Source organism: Ambystoma mexicanum, chromosome 3q (genome assembly GCF_040938575.1).
Source record: "Ambystoma mexicanum isolate Mex_15411 chromosome 3q, UKY_AmexF1_1, whole genome shotgun sequence".
Taxonomy (NCBI): domain Eukaryota; kingdom Metazoa; phylum Chordata; class Amphibia; order Caudata; family Ambystomatidae; genus Ambystoma; species Ambystoma mexicanum.
The window spans coordinates 375,529,840-375,554,018 of record NC_090926.1 but is presented as its reverse complement, the minus strand read 5'-3'; the positions used below and the strand labels follow the sequence as shown (position 1 = coordinate 375,554,018).

Sequence of the window (24,179 nt, the reverse complement as noted above, 5' to 3'; positions counted from 1 at the left end):
CACTGGGGCCGCTCTCGCTGCTGGTGAACATGTTCAGTGACCCCGTCCAGACATCTTGAAACCAACCTACGGCGACAGGAGTAACACATGCGCTCATATATATAGGGCAATTTCACTGCAAACCACCGTACTTGCAGAAACATTCCTGCCCTTCCTCCCAATTACCTGCAACTCACAGGTGGTCACCACCTGCACTGAATCCAGCGCTAATCTCTATAGTACCTGCACGCCTGTTACAGGACTCCCAAAAAAAAATGCCAACCTGTTGCACCTTCCCCACACAAGGCATGCCAACCACCGTCCCCAAAGGCCTGGCAGTGATGCAGCAAAACCGTACCAAGATTTCAGTTGTAATCCTGGATCGTGTCCTACCGTGACCAAATGGTCCCTTCAGTCCTTGCAGTAGAGCTTTTTATCCGTGAAAGCACAAAAACCAACTGCAGCAGCCCTTCTCCTACAGCTTAACCTAGAAACAGTGGCAATGCTATGCCGCACTGTTCTAAATTGCAATTACCATTCTTTGGGTTGGGAAAACCTAAAAGGAATTCTGCACATATTACATTTTCAAACCTTACACAAGTTAGGAGGACCCAGTACCTGAAATCTGCATGCATCTACAGTCCCTTGACATACACAGCGCACTTACTAGAAGTCCTTTTAGCAACAATCCCTTTTCACAAATATCCATACATCTTTGCAAAAATTCCCTTTCCCCAATTAAATGGGCATAAGGGTTAGGCAGGAGCTCGGTCTCTGCACCCCTATTAAAATCTGCTAGTACACCAACACACGTTGCACCTGGTATAATTAAGCCACGCCTGATCAAGAATCCTGGTGATTCCAACATGGTCCATGATTTGCAGTGTTCTCCACTAATATCATACACTGTCACCTGCCTCGGCAACCTACAACTAGTGACATCCCAGACCTGTAAGCAGTGCAGAGTGAAGCAGGGCTGTACACTACAAACTTCCAAACAAAAGACTGCCGATCCACTGGCATAGCGAGGGCCCATGTAGTGCAGGGGAAAGACAGTTTCTTTTCGAAGTCACTCTGCCTTCAGGGGCATGTGGCAGGGCAGGGATTGTGCAGTAAATTGCAATGGTCATCCATTGCCAGGGTAAGCAGGCATGATATGTAGCATTACTGGCTAGAGAGGCATTTTGGTGCAGCCAGTCTAGCTTGACTTAGCAGGACAGATTTATCAGAGATGCCCAGTTAAGTGTAATTACCTGGCTAGAAAGGCATTTGGGTGCTGCCAGGCTAGCCGTTTCATTGTATATTTTTCTGGGCACCTGTTTTGGTTATTGCTTTGACTGGCGTTTTGGTGCAACCAGTCTAGGTATGTCTAAATGTGGCCTGGCATGCTTTACTGTAATGTTATTACAGTGTCTAGAGTGGTCTATAATGTGCAGCCAGTTGGACATGTTTTCATATTGTGGCCTTTTTCATAGCAAAGCATTAAATATGTTCCTGTGCACTGTTGGTGACTTGCATGTATCGAATCTTTCAACTGGTGTTAACCTATGTAACAATTTCAAACGCTAAAGCCAATTCTTTTTGCAGAAAGTGTATATATGCTTTTCATAGAACTGTGTGGGGTGTACCCCTGAAGCAGCACTTTCGTGCATATTGATTAAGCGTGGTAATGTAGGACAGGCCAGTGTGGCACGATCATTGATGCTGAGCTGGGGTGCACCTCAGTGTGGCTCGCAGGGGGTCCCCAGTTACACCACTGTGGTGATTCCCAAAATGCATACTCACAAGCATGCTTTTCTGACCAGCCGTAAAGAGACTCCCAGCCCCTATCACGTTCTGCTTCATCAACACCTGGCACAGCGTTGCAAGCTGGAACTAGGCCTTTTAAATAAGAACAGCGACTTGCTGGTAGAAGCAAAACCATTCCCGCCGACCACAGGAAAGTGTTACAGTCCATTGCAGTATGGATTGAACGCACAGAACCCGTAGGGACTAGTGTGCCAACTACAGCTTATACACAACATCAATTCCCGGGCGAAGTGGCGCAGAGGTTGCCATAGAAAAACCCCTTGTCTGCCATGAACCCCAAGCACGGTAAACTGTGTCCTAAGCCGAATGAGAGCCTGCCGGGCAACAGCTCGCCCTACCACAATGCATGGACGCCGTGAGCCGGTCAAATAGAACCATTTTACTACAATTTAAACCTTAGCGGACACTGGTGGGGGAAGGGTCAACAGTAACGTCACAGTTTTGTTGGCTCACTATATATTGCCCTCCAGCTTGAGTAGTTGGGAGTTGAATGTTCATTGCATGGCTGCATCTCATTACTCGTGGTCTGCGCAGACCACGAGGATTTCTAGGTTGCTTCACCTCCCACTGGGGGATATACTGATGTACAGCCATTGTGCAATTGAACATTCTTAACTCCTCACTAATATATACACCAAGTCACCGTAACTGAAAACGTTCCTTACTATATTGGAGTCCTTAGCAATCAGTCTCCTTCAGGCTTCCTATAGTACTTAGCCTTGTATGGGACAGTGTCTGAACACGCTTTGGCTGAAGTGTTGATCCTACCGAATTCAATTCCCGTTTAACAAGCGCACCAATTATAGGTGCTGATTTAGAACAGATTTGAGGTTTATAATCTGTTCTGGTTAATGAAATAATTCATATTGCAGAGCCACCGTGCTTTTTTAGTTACCTTCCGAGGTTGGGAGTAGAGGCTCAAGGGCTGCAGCAAACCCCACTTTACTCTCATCTAGCGCAGCAAGAGTCGGATCTACCCACTCCATTTAATCCAGACTACTAAATGGGCAAGTTGGTGGTCGCAAGGTGGGGTGTATGTACTAATGTGAGTTTTTTTCTCCAAAAACCTGGGGGGAGGGGGGGGGGGGAGATCTGGAGCAGATGGAGGGTCTACCCAAAGGCCAGACGATATTTAAAGCTTGGGAAGGTGGCTTAAAGCAAATCGGCTGGCATAACTGTTGCCTGCCGCGCTGTTCACACGGATGTATGAACTGGAAGATTGCGGCTGGTGTCTCCATTGTATGGGCGTTTGCTCAACGCAGTCAGTGTGCAGAATATGAGATTGAAGGTGCAGTTGGGGAGATTTTGGGCCAGGAGGTTACTGAATGGGACAATGCATTTTGTCAAGAGGGTTTCACAGAATGCAACATGGCCTCCTGCAACTCAATGTGCTCTACCGAACATATAACACCTAGTCGAGTGGCCATGTTCGATTCTAAAGATGCCCGTGTATCCATGGTGTGGGGCTGCAGATCTCATCTGGCAGTGCGTGCTTTCTGGCGCCAGGTAGAATTGGCTCGTGCTCGGGTTAACGATGTGATTATGCAGTATCAGTGGGCTCAGATTAAATGTTGCAGCCGAATGAATATAGGCATGGGATCAAATTTACGGACCCAGCATGTGTGTTAGCAAAGAGGCACATAGCAATGCCCTGAAAGGGCCACATTATGGTTTAGTGTGCAGCAGAGACCGCCACCTGCAGAGATGGTGCTTGGGGGCCTTCAGAGAATGTGGAGGCATGGAATGCACTCCCTGCGATGTTTCACCCATCGGCCGATAAGCCCCCCCCCACTAGATTAGGATTTAAGACGTTTTCTGTTAGAATGCTTACTTCTGTGGGCGCCACCTGGGAAAGGTTCCCTTGCCAGGCGCATGCTGACCCCCGCCGACTCACTAAAAGATGTTAACCCAAGATGCCATATTTTTTCTTTGCGTTATGCATTTTTTTTTTTCTTTGTGATGCGATTGACTTGATGGATCTGAACAAGATTGTTCACTGCTAAAAATAACTTATGGCCCAAGAATATGGATTTTTAGCGCAGTAGTTCCACCCATCTGAGAAGTCTGGAGCAGAAGGTTCAAACCAGAGTAGGTTTCCAACTGACTGAAATGGTCACTAGTGGAATTGGAGGCAAACAGGCAGGTAGTGTCCAGCCCTAGGTCGGAGTTCTGCCCCATGGGTAGACACAGGTTTCAAAAAGTCCCCAGACACAAAGATAACTGTCACAAACTTTATTTCAAGCTTTCACAGTAGCTTTTTCATGCTTCCGATCATTGCGGTTCTTCCAAAACCCAACAAACTGTGCTAGAGCAGGGCCAGCCAGAGCGAGGAACATCAGGAAGCCAACTGCAAGCACCACCGCTACAGTCCACCCTGGCACCAAGAGCACCACCGAGCTGCGAGAGCCTGAGGAGCCAAAAATAAAAAAAGTCAATGCGGTCAAACCTAATAACCTCTACACACACAATGTTGTGCAAAACCGCTTCTCAACTCTTCCCACCTAGAAGCAGATAATATGTTATGGTTTAAAGCACAGACCTAGCTCAAGACTAGCGAGTGCTGTACAGGGTGTGGGTAGCAAGTGTTACGCTTCCAGTAGCCCAGTATTGATAGTTGGGTCTGAACATTCATCACTTATTGCAGCCTTGCATCACTTGGCTGGGGACTGAGATACAAAATTGTGGGGGTGGGGGGCGAGGGAGGGGCAGATGGGAAGAGCAGATACTAGGATAAAGTGGGGTGGCAAGGAGGGAGGACACGATGAGCAGGACGCTTTGTGGTCCTTTAAAAAACTAAAAAGCCATGTGGGGGCGTGTCATGTCTCCAACATTTCCCCCTCAATGAGTCACTGAGTAGTGATTATACCTGACACTACATACTATACAACGAAGCAAATCCGATACCCATCACCACTGCAGCGATTCTTTCCAGTCTCACCAATACCTGCGGTTCGTTCTCCATCTTCCTCTTGGGATGCAAAGTAGACTGGTCCCTCTGCTGTTACAACAGCACCATTTCTTGTGGCCAAACTCCTCACTGTTCTCTCTGCAAATGAACAGTTTAAACATGAGTGTGCAAGTCACCTAGACAGACATGGGGACAGCAGAGCGCTTGTGACACATAGAAGTGTGGTGGTAGTTCAGAAGGAGTTGGCTGGTGTGGTTAGGGGAAGGTGGTCAAGAGAAGCAAAACATTGCAGCAGAGTGGAGGCCAGGTCTTACTCCTTCTCGATGGGCAGGAAGGCAGGCAGGACTCTCCAACAGACGGGACACACACCGAGGTACTGCAATGGAAGAAGATCTACAAGAAACAAGGGCATGAGTGGACGACATGCTTAGACAAACAGAACAGTCCCCATCTCCAATACAAGTCAAACCATGTAGTGTGGAGAGCTCACCTGGCCCCTGATATTACTCAGAGTATTGTCCACAAAGGTGAAGGTGCTAACAGCGAAGCGCTGGTAGTGCGACGGAAACTGGAGTTGTGAGGAGGTGGTAGCAACCGGGATCAACAGCGACCGGTAGTTATCCCCAGTGAAAGGGCACCTGCATCAAGGCAAGGATATGCAATTAAATGACCATACAAACCTGCGAGCATCTCTTCCCCCACCCTTCCTGACAATCCTTGGAAATGTGTCACCTGTTCACCAGGATGGGCCACTGTGGCTGCTGCATGGGATTGCTAGAAGGCGTGGCCCAGCACGCATTCAGAACCAGCACTAAACTGGGGTCAGTTCGCTGCAGGACTCGAACCTCCACAAAGACTGGGTCACGAAGGATCTTCACCACTGGATACTCGCGCTCAATGTAGTATGAGTCATAGGTGCGTTCTGTGGAAAGATGGACAAAGGCTGGTGATATTGTAGTCTCGAATGGTCTTACAATGTGGCCATTGCAGTGAAATACGGTTCCTCAGCAGAGGAACATGGGTGGAGGAAACGAACATGGGTGGAGGAACCCAACTGGTTCGGGGCAGCCCATGCTAGTAATGGTAAAAACCATTCAGTGTCCATTACACTTGTACAGATGCTCCTTGATCTACAGATGCTCCTTGATCTGGAAGCAGTACAAATACATAATGGATCAATGTTAAGAAACTAGCCCCATATGCCCCCACCACTCATTTAACACCCACAAGTTTCAGGGATCCTAAACACCCCCAACTCACAGCATGGCACCAAGCATCTTTCTAGTGGCCAACGGAACACTCGCAGCAATAACTGGCATGGCGCAGGTTATTTGGTCTTGATCAGAGAGCTGTGCAGCAGATCATACAAGTGAGTCAGGAGGAACTTGCAAACATTTACACCTCCACCCATTTACACCTCCACCGAACCCACATAATGGCACATCAGGGGCAGCACTAGAAGGTTAAAGTGTCGCTTTAACAGCAAGCATTTTTGACCACCACTGTACTGCTCACCTGGGCAGAAAAGCAGAGTCCATAGAGTTGCGAGTGAACACTTCTCGCTGCTCATTGGTTCCGAGATTAAGTCCTCCCACTTACCTCTTGCAATTCTCATCTCAAGTAGGAGGGGCCCAGGGCTGCTCACTGGAAGGGGTGGCGGGAGGGTGAATACTTCCACCTGCAGTGGGATGGAGCCGCTACTGCTGGCGAAGGTGCAGCGCACAGTCAACCTGAAGCAGACATGTTGCAGTGGATTAAGAATTAGCACGATGTTTGAACAGCTCATGTACTATCCAGTAATGCATGGAATCGCCCAAAACAAGCTTCTAATTTTTGTTTGTTATAGCTGAAATAATCAACTTTTACAATGTTTTATCAAATACATTCACGATTATCACATTGTTAAAAAAAATTCCAAGGCAGAGCATGATCAAGTTTGATTGCATATCTAAATTAAAAGATGACAAATTCATAAAAATCAAATCTACTCAGGAACATCCACAAAAATGTTCGTAATCTCGGATTTACATAAGATTAAAAACCAAAGCATCAATCATTATGATCTACAGTGTTCAATTTAACATGTTAGTGGCACCTATTCAAGGATGTATTGTGTCCATTAAATATCAGAGCCCACAGTGATTCTGGAGACAGTGTTCAATATGGTTCTACAGCTGGTTTAAAATAGTGTGTACGTAAAGAGAGTTCTTGACAATGAACTAAGATGTTGCATTTTCTTTTTGTTCAGGATTCTTGCAAAATCTACATGTATTTGCATGAGAATGTATCACTCTATGAGGTACATATACTTGAAATGATTTTATGCGTATGGCTTACTAAAGATATTTGATGTTGTGGAGAAGGGGAGCGGCGCAGATGGCCACAAAAATAAATATAAATCACCTGAGCCCCAAAAGCTGAGCATCATAGTCTGATAGCTTTGAAATAATTTCGCTTTTGCAAGATCCAAAGAAATGAGAGCCTGTAACACCACTGCTCTCCATTTTAGCACAAATACATCATCCGGTTTAAACATGTTTGGACAGCAAGCCTATGAGCAAATTAGAATTGAGAGACAAGACACTTTCTAAATAATGCCATGACTTGCCACAAATATCTTGTATATAGGGAAATATTCCCAATTCATACCCAATTGCTGATCCAGGAACACTATTAGGAAGCTGCAATAGGCGCCTCCAATGTTGGGCTGAAATCACTTCTGATCCTTATAGGGGTCACTTTTTGCAAGTAGAAGTTGAGGGCAGGAGTCCGAATTTTCCACATTTAGTCTGAATAATAACTGCTTGTGAAGTCAAACTACTGAGTTTCATGTCTAAGATTGCGTAGCGCACCCTAGCATCAACATCAAGACACGCTGAAATGGTCACTCTTTCTCCTACAACATTTTTGATGACAAATCAGGACCTTCGTCTTTTCTAGATTAATAGTAAGAATTACTCTGCATGAAATTTGCCAGGGCATTTTAGGGACCGTTGTAGTCACTGGAGACAGACAGTAATACCAAGTCATTTGTGTAGAAGACAGGTGAAGTCAACTTAGAGGCGCAAGCACCTGTCAGTATCCCTGCAAAAGCTCCAGGTCTGATAAGGGTAGAGGCAAGGATACATCCCCGCCTCAGCCCTCAATTTGTGCAGATAATGCTTGCACTTGTATTGGTGTGCAAATCTCCAATAAGGTTAACAAGCTACGGTTAATTATATAATAATTTGAGAAAGTCAAATGGTGCATTTTAGATCAAAGTAGGCTAGGTAAATTGTCATTTTCAAAGAGAAATATGATATTCCTGTGATAACACCGGTTTGAAATATATCCACCGAGCACATTTATTCAATGGTCCATGAATTAAAAGTCTCAATAATATGGTAAATAACTTGCCTGCAGCATCAAGAACCGTGATCTGCCTGTAGTTGGTCAGACAGGACCGACCACCATTAAACATGGTACCACCACTGAGGATCACCAAGAATCAGGGAGACAGCCAAACTTTTTTGGAATAATTCATAAAGAATCTGAGACCAGATGCTAGGATGTTGCTTAAACAGCCAGTTGCTCAAGCCATATGGGCCTGGAGCCCTTGGATTTTGATGTAAAAGAGTAGGTCTTCTGAGGTCAGAGAAAAATTCCCCATCGAGGAACCCATTGGTAATTAGTAAAATGCGAGACCCTATAGTGTTGTGCAACTCCATTGATCTGGACCTCTAGTTCTGTTGAGTGTTGCTCCTCTTAATAGTTACCACACTTCTGCTGTATTTTTAGAGTATATTGCCCCTAGCATAGATCTTATTGGTAAAGAGTTGCTTTATGTGACCTTATCCAATTCTTATATTATTTCCATTAAAATGGAAATATAACATGTATAAGAGCTAATCTCTTCATCCTACATAGTTTTTTTTTATGAGACAAAACTTCTGCATCAAACAAGTGCCTAAACGAGTGCCTTGCTCTAAAGTGGTTATGTGAGGTGGAGTTTTGCCAATGCAGAAAGAGTTGTAAAGTAGAAGTATAAGGTTCTCAAGGCCAGATTGTGCATTTAAGATAAAGTAAGGATTGAGCATTCCATCGAAAGCAGGGGCGTGCAGTGTTGACATTAAGAGGTACCTGATGCCTTTAACATCCAAAGTCAGTTTTACAATCATTCATGGTCCATTTTACTGTTAACTCATGGTTGATAAAGGCCTGAGGTAGGACTTCAAATTCCTGACTAAAGGTATCAGTGAAAATGTAATCTATGACTCACTCCTACCTCAGCACCATGTGCTTCTAGGAGGCATGTATTTGATCAAATAAAAAAAGTGGCGTTCTGTCATGGAGTCTGACGTCTTTGTGCATTTGCGTTTGAGAGAATTATTGGAAGAAATGCATTGTAAGATATACGTCACCAACTATGAAAATGTTGGTGGTCTGAGGCATTTGCAATCATATCCAGTAGCAGTTCTAGATCTCAAAAGAATATTTGATCAACTGGTTTGCGATATGTATTGAGCAAAGCCATTTCAATTTTAATGCTTACTAGCTGTAGGTAATGAGTCGCCCACGGAAGAATCCAAGCCTTGCTTACTTGCCACTGCAACCAAAATCCAGATGTAGGCCGGCCCTTTTCATTAGTTCTAGCCAGATTCATCCCACTGAGGTTGAAAGCCAAGTATATGAAAGTGATTAGTGAAGTTGCACTCGAGTGCAGCAGATGTTTATAGCCACAGATGTTCCAACTAACAAGCGTAATAGCTTCCACATTTGGAGGATCTGTCAGTTACAGCAATGAGTGATCTTTCTGTTGTGAAGAAGTCCCAACTTGGTCTGCAAAGCTTTTGTCTGGTGCTTATAAAAGCCTTGTTGATCACAGCCCTCTTGAATCGGTTCTTTGCAGGTTGATGGATCCAATGCCAGCAAGAATCCAAGGGCAACGAGAACTAGTTTAGCCTGCAAGAGTATATTTCGTACTGCACCAGACAAGCCATATTCTCACTGCCGTGATCTGTCTTTCAGGAACTCCACCTGTTAAAGTAATGTCTTGGAGGCTGGGATCTCTTTAAAGATCGCCAGCACAGAAGATCTGTTTAGATGGTAGGCCGGAAAGGGTGCAGACCGACATTTTAAAATAAGTTATTTTGAGATGGGTGGAATGGCTTTTGAACTACCCTTTGAGTAATTTTGTTGGGAGCTTAACTACCTTTCCTGGAACTTGTGGGACTAGCTTTGTCACAGGTAAGGATGCCATATTAGTAGGGGCTAAGCAAGAGCACATTAATGTTTTTGTTGTGATGTTGTGCTAACACATTGCCAGTCTAATTTTGATTTAATTGGGCATCAGCGGTCAAGTTAGCTACTTGGAGGTTCTAGCACACCACACTTGTCAGAACAGAAATATATGGAATCATGGGAAATAAGGGACTGAATCCATTATATCAGGTTGAATCTCTACAGGAATTTGAATAGTTTGTGGACTACCTTTAAGGCTGCAGTCGTTTTAGGGGAGCATGATCAATGGGCTGTAACTTTCCGGTTACGGCAGATTTAGTCAGTACCTTGCTCTCATCAGCCCTGGTTCGCTCTCGATGTAATAAGAGCAGACGAGACCCGTCTAGCATGTTTTTGGTTAAGAAATTATATTTGTTTTTTTGGATCGTTTCAAACTCTACTTAGCATTCTGTGATTTGAAATGAAACAGGTTGAATGTATTCAATTGGAACCCACCTCATTCTGTTTTTTTTGTAGTTTGAGTTGCAGGGTTACTAAAGGGGTGAACTAAATCATTTCTAAGCTCTTCGGGACCCGCAATTGTTGGTCTGATATGCATAGGATTTTAAAGGAGCTTTACGGCCTAAGCAAGAACTTCCCACGCCCCAATTAGAGCGAGCTGTTTGATCAAACAATTTGAACAGATTAAATGGATGCATTCATTGCCGCGAGGTGACGTTATGAGTTTCACTAGGAGGTTCCCGCAAATCAGCCCTTACCACGGGTAGGGGTTTCATTAGCAAAAGAGAGGGAATGACTAATCTCTTTAGTCAGTTTTCTCAAATAACTCTTAGAATGATTTTGCACTTACGTTATGCTTGAGATGAGTATCAATTATGGGAGAGAAGACAATTGTCACATCCATTTTATCAATTAGCTTCATTTACACATTTTCTTCACTCAGGAGATCAATATCAAGAGATCCCACTAGCTACATCTATGACAATGCGCGCGACAGAAGGTCACATAAAGCCAAACACACTACATAGAGGGGTTGCCAAAGTCGCAAGCCTTGGAAGAGGTTGACTGGTCAGATCAGTGATCAAGGATCAGATCAAGGATCTAGCAGGGCACAGATGGCCCACAGGCTCCAGATATCATTTGCAAAGAAGTACAAATTAATGCTACATGAGAAATGTTCCAGGTCTCACTGATCGCAGGCTGTGAAGTTGTCCACGGCACTCGCAGACTCGTTCAATCCAAAAGCACGTGGCCGGCAAAAAAAAAAATTCTGCAGCTACATTTTTTTGCTCAAGTCTGAAGGTCGCCAGGCCAGTGAGCTTTACTCTATTAGTAATGGCTGGCGAGGGCACCGCCGGCGTTGATGTCAAAGTCACGGATGCCCTTGAAATCACCACGTGAGCCGGCATCCCCGAATAAGCGTGTAAAATTGGTTTTGCGTCATTGCACAGGCTTTCTGAAAGCACACAAAAAAAAGATACATTGCTTGCAGTTGCTTTGTACGTTGCACGTTCGCTGGGCTGCAACAGCAAAACGTCTCGGCGCGTGTGGCCTCCCGTTGTTATGGACTGCTGGGTAATGGGGCGTGTCCTCGTCTAAAACGTGCATTAGTCCTCAGAACATTTAAATAAATACAAAGTCTCCACAGCTCATGTGCATACATAGGGAAAGAAACAGCCCGCCCAGTACCGTGAATGCAGTCCAGGAAGAGTCAGAGTCAGCAGATCACAGAGCGTGGACAGCAATCGTCTCGCAACTTGCTCGGAGCTTCTATTGCACTTCATGTTGAAGATGCCCAATTTCGGCATCCCTATACTTCTGCCATCTTTCAGTACCGACAGACCCATGGCAAAACAATTATATTCTCCTAGCACCTCATTTCACCAGCTCCTGAAGCTAATTTACAACTCACTAAACAAACACGGGCAATGCCAACAGTGTGGGCTTGTTTAAGCATGGCAGAGGCACGCACAGCTGTAGTAATATTATCTACCCATTGTTGGTAGCAGGTGCAAATACATGGCATCCAATAGCAGCGCCTGCCAAAAGCTTACGCCAAAGAAATACTTTGCCAACACCCGAAGGTCTGGCAAGAAACTCCAATTGAGTCAATAACTAAGAAGACCGCTTAGAGAATTCAAAGACAGTTAGCAAAGCTTGATTAAAGCGAGCTCAAAGAGTTTCCATTAGGGGCTTTTGTGGAGGCAGAGGCAGAACGGCCACAGGGCCGACACATACCCAAACTAGAGACTGGGTCCCTCCTCATGTCATTCCTCCGTGTCCCTCCTCATATTTCACCCCATCTGTTTTCCAATGCAATCATTTCTGCTTATGGTGTCGCAAGCTGCACCAAATAGTCCAAAAGTGAAGAAATGATGCATTCACCATTAACAAATGTGCGATTGCAATAGTGTCTCAAATTATCTGTGCGCCATCTTAAACATCCCCCCTCCTTATGTTGGCATAGGACGAGGCAGCTCCAATGCTAAGGGACTTCTTAGTTAACATTTTTATGGCACAGTTTGTCTTGCATGTCTGCAAAAGCATTTCGGCACATGGTGCATTTTGCAACTTATTTGTGCCCGGATTGTCATCTTTGGAGTGTAGGCAGCATCTGCTCCTTGTATGGGCAATGTTGTGAAGTATTCGGCCCTACAACCAGCCCGGTTGTACGGGACCATGGCAGAACACCATAATGGCCTGTAACAGCAAGGCATAAAAGGGGGCGAGAACCCCCGCCGGCCACCTCAAAAATCAAGCCGCAGGCAGTGGGCCCATAACATGGACCCTAGAATTAGAACCCACAAAGGGGGGCGGGGAAGAGCAGTCCATTCGCATGCCCACTCCCCTGCAGCAGGTTAGCATCACTGCTGGGCACACAATACACTTCCTTGCATTGCCCACCTGGACCCTTGGTGTGCCGGGGGGGGGGGGGGGGAGAAGGGGGGGTCGAGGGGGTACACCAACTGTCACAGGAACACAGTAGCCTGGGGACCTCAGCTGACCCAGCAGCAAGCAGAGAATACTGGAAAGGTTCCATGCAGTGGGAAAGTGCAAACTCCCACCAGGTCCCGCCCTGACACGAAATGCAAGTTAAGTGCCATCAGTCCATGGAGGGAGAGGGGGGGGCAGCTCAGAGCTCACGGGAATAATTTGGTAGTAGTGCTACGCACACCAATGGACCTCTGCAGACCAAGAACGAAAGCTGGATTAGAGGTAAGGCCCTATGGATGTGGGGGCCCCTATGGCGGCCATCTTATGGGCTCACATTACATGGTATGAAAGGAAGGACTGTTGCCGGAAAGGAAGGTAATCCGAGGAAAGGACCCTCAACATGACGGCTGTGTGGAGGCCATTGTGGGTCAGTGATCACAAATGAGCCACGTGTGAGGTTTCCTCCCCTCAGTATTCATAGACATTGTAGACAAAATTGAGAAGGAAGCTTTTGCCAGCAGCGCAGCACACAGCAGTAAGGTGCAGTGCCAATCAGCAAAAACCCCCAAGGGGGAGTGGCTCTGCACCTAGTCACCTCAAACTTTTTTTTTTTTTAAGTAATGAAGGACAAAGAATGAACAGTCCAGATAAGAGATTACAGACCTAGTGAGAAGACACTAAGGACAGGTGTGGAGTGGCTCATAGCACAGGCAACAGCAGAGAAAAAAAAGGAGCAAGAGTAGTGCTGGAAGAAGGGCTACAAGCCAGACACCACCCTGGAGGGTGGGCAACTGGAGCCAAAAGAGCGAGACATAGTGAGGTGCCAGGGGGGAGAGGTTCAAAATACATCGAAGTACTAGAGGGAATGGACGCAGCTCTCAAAAGGAAAGTCATGGAAGAGGAGAATAATGACCCACCACGCAAAGGGCCTGGAAGGCATTGTTGAAAGCAGCAGAATCTAGTAGAGAGACAAGACCTGCCAAAGCAAAAGCAGCAGGTGAATGCCAGGACTAAGAAGTTGCTAAGGTCCTTAACAGCGGCAGCAGACCAGGACGCATTGGGTGAGAGGATAGTAAGAGATGCATGCAGAGAGTGCTTAAAAACTTGGACGACAGCAGGTCGAGAATGTGAATGCTTGCAGGGATAACTATGGGTTGCAGGCCAGGGCAAGTGTGGAAGGCAGCACAAGAGTGGGAGAGCAGCAGGCCTGCAACAGGGGAAACTAGTCAACCATTGCAGGTAGAGAGTGCTGGCAGAGGGGCAGGGGGCACAGCAGCACCCAGTCAGTCACTGCAGGGGAGAGGCACAGCTCCAGAGCTAAGCAGGGGATGTCAATCAGGAAAGGATGGAGCCGGTCCCCCACCAGTGGGCTTGCCTTGGGAAGCATGTGTGCTCGAAAAGAGGGGCATCCAAGCGGCAGAAAGAATACCAGACATAGGCGCATCGGTAGTGGGGTCAGGAGGGTCCCTGGGTGCACACCATGACCACTAGGGCTGCATGTCTTGAGGCACATGCCCTTGTAAGTCAAGGAAAATATTTGGAGCAAGGTCTCAGACATTTACTCTGCTTGAGCAGGTGGGGCTGGACATGGAGGACAAGAGGCTGAAAAGGAGGGAAGGCAGAAGAGTTTGAGAAGGAAAGAGGTACACCTCAATCATGGTGGAGAAGTAGAAGTTCCCGGGGGACGCATACGAGCAGCACATCCATGAGGCATACAAGGGGGTGACGCCTGGCTTGAAGATGATAGCCAGCAGCAGTTGCAAGGTCTTGTCACGGGGGTGGCAGCAACCAGAAGAGGCAATACCAGAGCTGGTGGGGCAGGTCCAACCAGGGTAACAAAATAGGGCAATTCAGGCTGATGGTATCTCTCCTACCCAAAGGGGTCATCTGAACAGCGGGCTAGATTCAGACCAGTGTTGGGCTGGTGAATAAGGCAGGCAGAGGGGCTCTGCTGGCAAAGGCGGACATGGAGTCAGTATTCCAGCTGTTGCCAGTCCACCCAGATGGGGGCTCCAGGACAAGCTCTCCTTCAACAGTTCAGCACTTTCCTCGAGTGGGCAGCTAGACTAGGTGCGCAGTGGCACATTACAAACACAAATTACTTCCCATTTGTAGAAGGAGCAGCAAGGAAGGTTGTGGAGTGGCGCTAAGGGCTTGCGAGAAACTGACGAGCAGTTGGGTGTCCTGCTAGCCAGGGAGAACGGTTACACGAGTCAAACTTTCCTGGGTGTTCAGATTGACACCGAGGGCCTCTGCAGGTTACAACAGCAAAAGTAGAGCAGTTCAAGAAGGCTGTCTTGAGAACTGGGAGGAAAAGAAAAGGCAAACTAGTGGAGTTGCAGAAGCTGATGGGGAGCTCAACTGCAGGTAAGTTGATCCCAGCAGATTTTTGCAAGAATACTGGCCCTCAAGAAGATGGGGCTGGCACCTTTAGGTGTGTCTGGGTGTGGGGGTGAAGAGGTGTCCGACAGCTTCCTGGAATCTTCGTTGGAGTGTCAATATGGAGGGGGCCATGGCGGTCCAGGTAAGAGGGGAGTTGTTCAGACTCCAGGTGGCGTGGTGTTTAAGCATTTTACCCGGGGAGCTGGTGCGCATGGCCAGGGGCATGGATTGAGGAAGGGCTGACAGGGAACAAACATTCCTGGAGCCGTTCCCCGGCACAGTCAGCTTCCATATATGGCAGGAGAGGTTGGTCAGTAAGAAGATCACATTGTGTGGCGACAACCAGGCAGTGGTGCAGGTAGTGACTAGAGGTGCAGGTAGCTGTCCGTTAGTGCTTGCCCTGCTAAGGTTATTAACACCGACATGGCAGAGTCTGAACACAGAGCTGAGGGCTAGGCATATCCCTGGCATGCATAACAGCATAGCTGACGCTTGGTCTCGTTTACAGCAGCAGAGATTCAGGCAGCTTGTGCCGGGTGTGGAAGAGGAGTCAGTGGCACCAAAGTGGCTCGGGGGGGAATAGCAAGGATGTTTCTACAGTGCCCCTCCACCCCCCGCATATTGCAAGTGGCATTGGAGGAGCTTTCTGGCAATAGCAAATCTCAGCAGGGCATCAGCAACCACCAGCCTGGCAGTGGTGGCTTTCTTCACCAGGAAAGGGGATGGGGGAACCCCACAAAGGTAACCATGAAGGACTGGTGTAGTATGGAATGGCGTTGGATCACAGGTGGCCCATCACCTTCCTAGCTCTGACAGACATTAGGAGCGTGACCACGGTCGTATGCAATGGAGCGTGCAAGACCAGCCTCTTCAGAGCGGGCTTTCGGGGTTAGTGAGCTGGCGGCGGCAAACAAAGCAGGGTATATGCCTGGGAGGCTGATGTGGAGCTGCAGGAGGTCAGACAGACCAGGCTGTGAAAGGGCAATGGGTCTGGTTGCACTGCCTAAGAGAGGTCAGCTGCTGCCCAGTGTCTGCTGAGACTTTTCCTGGCCCCAGGAGCACAACAAGTCTCAGTTTCAGTTCAGGGCAGTGTGGGCATAAGGAGTGTGCAGGGACCCGAGGCAATGTGGCACCCACTCTTTAATACGAGCAGCCTCCACTGCAGCAGGAGTAGGGACCAGCATTCAGGAGATTGGGCGGGGGGGGGGGGGGGGATACATCATGACAGAATGTATTGCTAGCCACCGATGGTCTGCAAAATATTTCTCTAATCCCATGCCAAGTGATGCCATGCAAGACAGACGGTAGTATTGGTGATCTCCGCAACATGCGGCCAAACATCAGTTCATAGCGAGATCAGCGGAGTGGTTGAACATCAGGAGGCATGAAGAGACGGTGTTGAGCAATACAGACATTCTCTGGTTTGATATGGAAGGAATGAGTAGCTGGAGGAGGCAGCATTATTGGAGTAGCGGCGACCCTCACAACATCCACCTAGGTGGAAATGACCTAGCCCAGTTTGGAGAGTGGTGCACGAAATGACTTGGGGGCTTGCATCCTGATGTGATCAAAAAGGATTTCTAGGTTTATATGGAGTGAGGCCACGTCAATCGCAGCAGTTGAAGTCCAGAAAAAAAAAAAAAAGCTGAACGTGGCCAGGTCAACATTTTGCAACGTGGCTGGCTTCTTAGCAATCAGGCACAGGCTCATACCATGAATCAAGACGGGGATATGGGCTGGTACCTTTTTTTGCTGAACTGGACACCCTGATAGGGCGAGGGAGGGTGGAGGGTGTGAATAGGCCAGTCAGCATGAAAGGGGCAAAAAAAAAAAACACTTTTTTGCTGTGGCGGTAACTCAGGCGATGTGAGCAGTGCCTAAACTAACCCCTTTCCCGGTAGCCTAACACAACAGGGAGGGCTGGGGGGGGGGGGGGGGGGGAGGGGGGGTCCGCATGGTATAATGAGGACAAACACCGCCGTGTTAGCCAACTTGCAGCTTGGGGTAGTGGATAAAGCCTAACGGCACTCCCTGCAGCCCATCAGCGCCAGCTGCCAATGTGTTGCGCCCAGTCTGAGGCTTTGGGAGGTTCGGGGAGTTGCCCCAAGTATGCTGGAAAGGAATGGACAAGTAAAAGAGCCGACTGGAAATAAACAAAACAGACAAGGTGTGGGCGGGAGCTGCAAAGGATGTGTAAAAAGGTGCTGCTAGTGGGATTGTAATGTATTGAATATGAATCGCCAGGTTTGCAGCGACAGTGTGAAAAGGTCTGAAAACTGGCCTTGTTATGTGAAAGTTGGTCTGGCCTCAGTTATTTAGACAAGGTGGGCTACAGCAGGATATTATGTAGCTTTCTGGTTGGGGAGAGCAGAACCAGACTACCCATGTTAACAGGGCCTGCAAAGCAGAGGACCACTCCCAAACTCTTTCTGCTTGTCAGGGACAAGCAGCTGTGGCAGGTCTGAGGGTGGGGTCTAATTCGCACCGCAGTAAGGCTGTGGTCGAAGTGTACGAAAAGAAGTAGTGGAACTATGTTCGCTACTGGCCTGCACCGCTCCACACAGACCCCATCGCCGCCACCCTCCCCCCTCTACTCCCCCCCCCATGCACAATAAAAAAAAAAAAAAAAAAAAAAAAACACGTGCCTGCTCTTTAAAGGAAGCGTCCTGTGCAGTGCACTGAAAGCTCTTGCTAAGATTTTATTTTAAAACAGTTCCGGAACGGATGATTTTTAAAATAAAAGCATAGGAGTAAAAAAGTAGAGGAGCACCGTTCCCACCCACTTCGACCACTGCAGTAAGGGCAGGGTCATCCCATGGCAAGATCTGCCATTTGTAGGCAAAACATGTTTCAATCACGCCATTACTTGCGCTTACAGTTCACAAAACAACACAAAGTGCCAGTACCTGAAGGTGCTGTCCCGGCTGATAAAAGCCTGGTTGTGCGTCAGAATGTCACTGATGGCCTCCAGCCGGTTTTCATAAACAGTATCAGCCAAGACCTGCAAGTTTAATAAAAAGGCACCAATTTAACATCCAGAAACAAGGGTATGCGGCACACTCGAGCCAGAAACGTTGCAAGGCAATAGAGAAGACACGGTGGGGCCCACTCGCTAGGGGCTACACTTCAAAAAGTTCAAAGGAGAGCTGGGTAGTATTCCAGTAACCTCAAGAGTCAAAGGCTATCACATGGCGATGGCATGCTTCCGGACTGAACATTAGTTGCCCCAACAAAAATGTTTGGATATAGTAGGCAAGGCAATGAAATTAATGTAGCTAAACAGCCAGGGATACCCCCAATCAACTGGTTGCTTTTCCAAGGCAACTAAGTAGTGCATATCCGTTCAGTGGAGATGACCAGCCATCGTGTGTGATCTAGTTCAGACACACAGATTACAGTACTTCTCACTCACCACACAGCAGCATGATCTCACCTGCACAACCCCACCACAGGACAGCGGGAAGCGATATACCTTGAAGGCCTGGTTACCATAGGAACTCAAACCCCGGCAATTACTGGTCACAGTGAGGAGCCGAAGAGAGTCCAGGTTTAGAGCGGGCACTGCTGCGTCCGTAGATATGGCAATGGTTGCTTGACCATCAGCGGAGCATTGGCCAGTCACTGGGGAGTAACAAGACATAGGTTCAAGCCTCAATCCTCGCTACAACTCTACCATACCCACTAAGCAAACACTGAAAAGCAAAGACTATATATCACCTTATAACAGGCACAGTCACTACCAATCCATCACAACAATGCCCCCCCCTAGCCCCCACCCCGGGGCCTCTAATCGCCCCCTGCATTATTTGGATTGGCTTCCCTGCAAATGAACCCCCCAGCCACAGCAAATCTGCTACTCTTCTTGCGGTGGGCAGGGAGCTCAAGAACAAGCCGTCACCAGGAGTCCCAAACAGCCTACCCCAATCTCCCAAAGGGTCCATCTGCCTGGAGATCATTGAGGCTACTGCTGGAAGCACAGCCCAGAATGTCCCTGGGTGTATGTAGTTCACAAGGACAGGGGGTTGGTGGTGGTTTTAGTTCAAAGCATCACCTGGATTCCACTGGATGCTAAGGGACATGCATTACCTGCCTGGTGGCCAGGCTCAGGCTTCAGAGCCAAAGCCCCAAGACCAAGCCCCTTTGGTGGCCATCCCTCAGGCCAAAGAAGCGACAGATTTAGTAGTACCCACAGAGTCTGGTTGCATTTTTAAGAGGCAAGTTTAGAGCTCCCATAAGCTAATTCTTAAACCACTGCAGTATGGGGTTCCAATCAGAATCAGAGCTAGCCAAGAGACTTCGCCAGAGGCTCACTTACTTGCTCACTTCTTAATTAGGACATTGGCCGTTTGCCATGGTAAACCACGAGAAGGTTCCTTAGCCAGCACTTCCCTCCCCATTAAAGAAAGCGGTCCCAGAAACTAAGGACCGACCAGGTTTTGTCAAGGGCATACATAGTTAATCACTTCTGTAGGTGTACCACTCCAAAAGACCATTTAAAACAGAGTGGTACCTGCAGCCACAATATCCAACCTTCCCCACCCATAAACTGTGGGTCTGCTGCCTCGGGTCTATGCCAATAAGCTAGTCACAATTTGTAATTTTATATCCAACCACATCTAGATTAGAGCCCTCACCCAGTATAAAGGGTGCATGTTGAAAATTCTGCAAAAATATAAGACCACCAATACAGGCCATCCCCGCAGCTGCTGAGCATGGAGTCCACTAAGCCATTACCTTACCTTACTACCTTGGTGTGACCACCAATACAGGCCACACCAAACCTGTGTGACACCACCACTCATTGGCCCCCTCCCTTGTGTCCGGGTTTAAGCATACCGCATGGAGGCAACCATGTATACATCACGGACCATGAACCGGCCATGGCTTAACCAGGCCTGTGGCTGGTCTAACATTTCATAAAAACAGTCTCCAACTGCACAAAGTAGGATAGCCAGTTAATTCAAGATTAGGACAACCTAGTATTGGTTTCATTTCTAGTTTAACTTTTGGATAAAAATCTCTAACCTGGCTTCCCAAAGTAGCAGGGCTTGGAAGAGTCACTGGGGTCATAACAGCAGTCGAGGTCCTGGCAAACTAACTGGGTGATCGGGAGACTGCCACAGGAGAGCCGGTTCACTCTAGCAACGGCAGCACAGGCATCGGGACTGGGAGCATCCTTGGCTGGAAGGAAAAATCAAAGTAGCAAACAATGGTCAGTTGTCTTTGGTAATAGTCAGCCCGATTGATCATGCGCACAAAGCAATTGTACTTACCAAGCAAGTTAGGGCACCGTAGTCGCTTCCTCGAAGTGGCATTCTGCCCAGGCAAGAGGTGATCAAGATAAAGGGTCAGGACATACTCGCCATCCTATTGGAAGGCAAAGGCCGCGTTATCACACAGCAGGACCACGATACAAGCAGTGCATCGGTGTGAAAACAGAACAATCCATTCTACATCTACTACACCAAAGGGGGAGAGCACAAGTCAACCATTCTTATCAAGCCTAGACACTCACAGGCAATTACTTATATAATACTAGGAATATTGCACAATGCACCTCCAAAAAGGGAGCCAGGAGTGAAGCAGTGGGGAAAACAATACAGGTCACGTGTGCTCTTTGAAAGGTGTATTGAGCAACTATGACCCTCGCTACCCCTAGCGCTGCTCTGCAGCCTGGGCTCATCCCAATGGAATGAAACAGATAAGCATAGAACCAGCTCCATGCAGATCCAAAGGGCACTTTTTCCCTAAAGAATATTTTGGTGCAAACCCGAAACACTAGGCAGAGCACCAATCCCAGGATCCTCACCTGCTCACTGATGTAACACCCTGTGTAGTCCACTCCAATGACCACAGAGCCATCCGGCCGCCAACTGACCCAAGTGCCACAGCGTGTGTCGTTCTGGAGACTAAATGACTGTCTGTCCACATCTGGGGGGGTGGGGGGAAAAAAAAAAGATGTTGGAGATTTAACCCAAGCATGAACGAACCCATTCTTCTTGGCTCCCCCCCCCACAGTTGGCCAGTAATAGCAAACGTTTACACAGGTTGGACCTTCAGGCCAAGGTCTCCACTCCTAACCTTCAGGCCAAGGTCTCCACTCCTAAAGCAGCGAGTGACAGGTATTACCATCAAAACGGTTCAGTGCTCCCCAACTTGTGTCCACTGCTTTGATGGCCAGTCAGTACCTTGGCATTAACTGACAGCGGGGTAAATTCATGGCGTTTGGAGAAAGGCAGATGGCACTCCTGCCCCACACCCTGGAGGTCAGGGGTTATTGCCTAACAGCCCACGCCTGAGCCTTCTGAAACTTACTACAGTGGCAATTGGTGCAGTATGAAATCCTACAATCATAGTTACGATTCCCAGTAGAAAGGGGGAGTGGGGTAGAAGGGGCCACAGAAAGTTTGAGCTCAACCTCTAGATATGAAGACACTTTTTGACTAAGCACTTCTGTGTTTAAAGCATCAGCAGAACTATAGTAGGTGGTTTAGTTTGGCTGGCCAGCACCACACTCTGGTAGCTTGTGCCAGGGGAGCTGGTGGTGTCAGGGCAGTGGCGTCCAGCGGCTGAGGCATTGGAAGGCGGCCCATCTGCCGTGCTGCCAGCTGAGCAGACATGGCAGCTTGAAAGCAGGACGAGCATTGGAGGGCAGCCCTCCAATCAAAAGACACTGGATCAAAATGATTTAATGCATCCCAGCGAGAAAGAAAGATCTGGTATAGGGAAAAGTTAAGGAAGTAAATGGGCCCATCTTGGGGTTTATATTCAGTTTAAGCTTACTCCCCATAGGGAGGAGGGGTCACTGAGTGGGAGGGAATTATGCAGCCAGGGAGAAGAAAGGAAGTGTCCCAGCATTTGTGCCAGGATATTCATGCCAACTGTTAGGTGCTAATCTAGTGCTGCCCTCACCTTGCACAGTCAAAGAAGTGTTGCCAGCAGAGATCGCGGGAACCACAAGCTGCATACTCCGTGCACCACAGCTCAACAGCCGTGCATTCCCGTCACTCGGCATCCTTTGGGGTGTACCATAAACCCCACAAACAGCCGTGAAGCAGCACAGGCCGATGAGCACCACACACGTGCGCAAACACGGCATCTTGCGGAATGGGTGTTCCTTCCGTGGGGGAGGCGGGGCCTTTATAGTCTGATGCTGTGAGATCGAGGTAGTGAGGCAAAGGCCTCTCTGAGTGATTAATGCCAGCTGGAGACTGCAGGTGAAAGCCGTCACCTGTCCATCAGACCGCCCCAAGAGAAGACGCATCATCTATCCGCCAGATCAGACCTGAACTCAGCTGAGAACCATCAACTGTCAATCAAGCCCGCCCTGAACTCGGGTGAGACCCATCGTCGATCTTTTACATTTGACAGATTCCAACTTCAGGAGTTTAAAAAAGAGTGAAATGCTGTTGCCGAAATTAATTGTGTACAATATGAAAATTACATTGTTACGCTTTGTTATTTGAGATCTCATGTTGCAACATGTCGGGCACGAGTATCTCCTCAGCCTCTTGCTTTATATTCTTTGCATTCTGGTACTTGTAGTCCTCGATGTGTGTTGGGACGCAGAGAACAAATAAGGATGAGAGAGCAAGTCACATTTCACATAGAGCACCTAGAAAGCTATGGAGGTCGCGTCTAAAATCCGCTACACGTTCAAGTAGGGCAGGAATAATTTCCCAGCTCGACTGGCGCATGTTGGCATCTATATGGCTGCTGCATCAGGGAGCACCTCAGAATGCTTTTCCTAATTTCTTCCTTGAATGATACTGTGCGCTTTTAAGACAAGGAACTACACGGCGCGGGGGGAGAGGTCTCATGTATCCCGTGCCCACGCGAGAGAAGGGCATCCAGTCCTGGTTTTGCTTAGGATTCTGGGACTTGTAGTTCTCCTAAATTTCAAATCCAAAATACCAACTACAAGTCCACTAATCTAAAGAAAAACACGCCTTGGCATTTGTGTAGGCACGGGAAAGGCAATTGCCAGGCCCTTGTTAGTAGTATTAACTGCCACTGATGGTGCGAGTACACGGGCAGGCAGTTAATACTGCTACAGAAGGGCCTTTCCCATGCCTACACAAAAGGCCAAACCGTTGGCACTGCCAATGTGTTGTAATGTGAGTTTCCTTTGTATTAGGTAGGACGGAGTGTTGTGGACTCTGGGTTAGTGTTTCCGTTCGGGACGGTGGCGGGAGGGGGCGGGGGGGGGGGGGGGGCGGGGGTGGGTGGGTCATGGGTTTATGTGTGTCTAGGGCCAGACTGTGTTGCGGGGGCGTGTTCATGTTGTGGACCCTGTTACCCCACTAGTGTTCATTATGTTTTACTTTTGTTAGGTTTGCCTTTCTGCTTTAACCTGCTTTTTCTTTCTAGGGGGAATCTGGACCTGTGGGTATGATATATGATATGATATTGCATGTACAACGCGCCTATACACAAGTGTTTCAAGGCGCGACAAGGCAAGGGAGGGGAAACAGAGGGACAACAGACAGTGATCCTACTAGGTCAGGTGACATTGATATCGCGCAAGTGCAGAGGAGGGGGAATGGGAAAACGTGCGGGGGGAAGAGGAGAGGGCAGTGCAGTACATATGATAACAGTAAAATAAATGAAGACAATAAATAACAAATGAAATAATAAATAAAAGTGCGGCCAACTGGAGGCAAGTGCAAGGGTCAGTACAGACATCGGGTGTCAAGTGCTAGTACAGGCTGTAGGGATACAGAAAAAGTCTCAGAGTGCAGGGGTTGCCAGGCGGGCAGTGCAGGTGTGCAACTGGTGGGTAGGGGACCCGGGCCCGAGATCAGAGGGTAGCCAGGTAACCAGTGCAGTAGGTGGTTCAGTATATGGCTAGTTTTCCTGCATTTGTGAATTTAGTTCTTTGCTGTTGTTTTGTATTGGTTTTCTTGTGTGTATGGCGGAGTGTGAGTGCATGGCTATTGGGCTACAG

The 24,179-nt window shown here is 47.9% G+C and overlaps 1 protein-coding gene across 1 annotated transcript; it reads right to left on the bottom strand.

The window, feature by feature from the left end:
* Positions 1-4,006: 4,006 nt before the first annotated feature.
* Positions 4,007-22,357, bottom strand: LOC138581866 (zona pellucida sperm-binding protein 4-like). The gene is made up of 12 exons (XM_069652844.1): positions 22,145-22,357; positions 21,042-21,163; positions 20,506-20,599; positions 20,258-20,413; positions 18,666-18,853; positions 18,139-18,233; positions 6,296-6,426; positions 5,429-5,618; positions 5,187-5,334; positions 5,011-5,089; positions 4,733-4,834; positions 4,007-4,195 (listed from the first exon to the last, which is right to left on the bottom strand). Exons 1-12 carry the CDS (start codon positions 22,329-22,331, stop codon positions 4,026-4,028), a joined length of 1,662 nt encoding a protein of 553 aa, XP_069508945.1. The 5' UTR covers positions 22,332-22,357; the 3' UTR covers positions 4,007-4,025.
* Between the last annotated feature and the right edge of the window lie 1,822 nt (positions 22,358-24,179).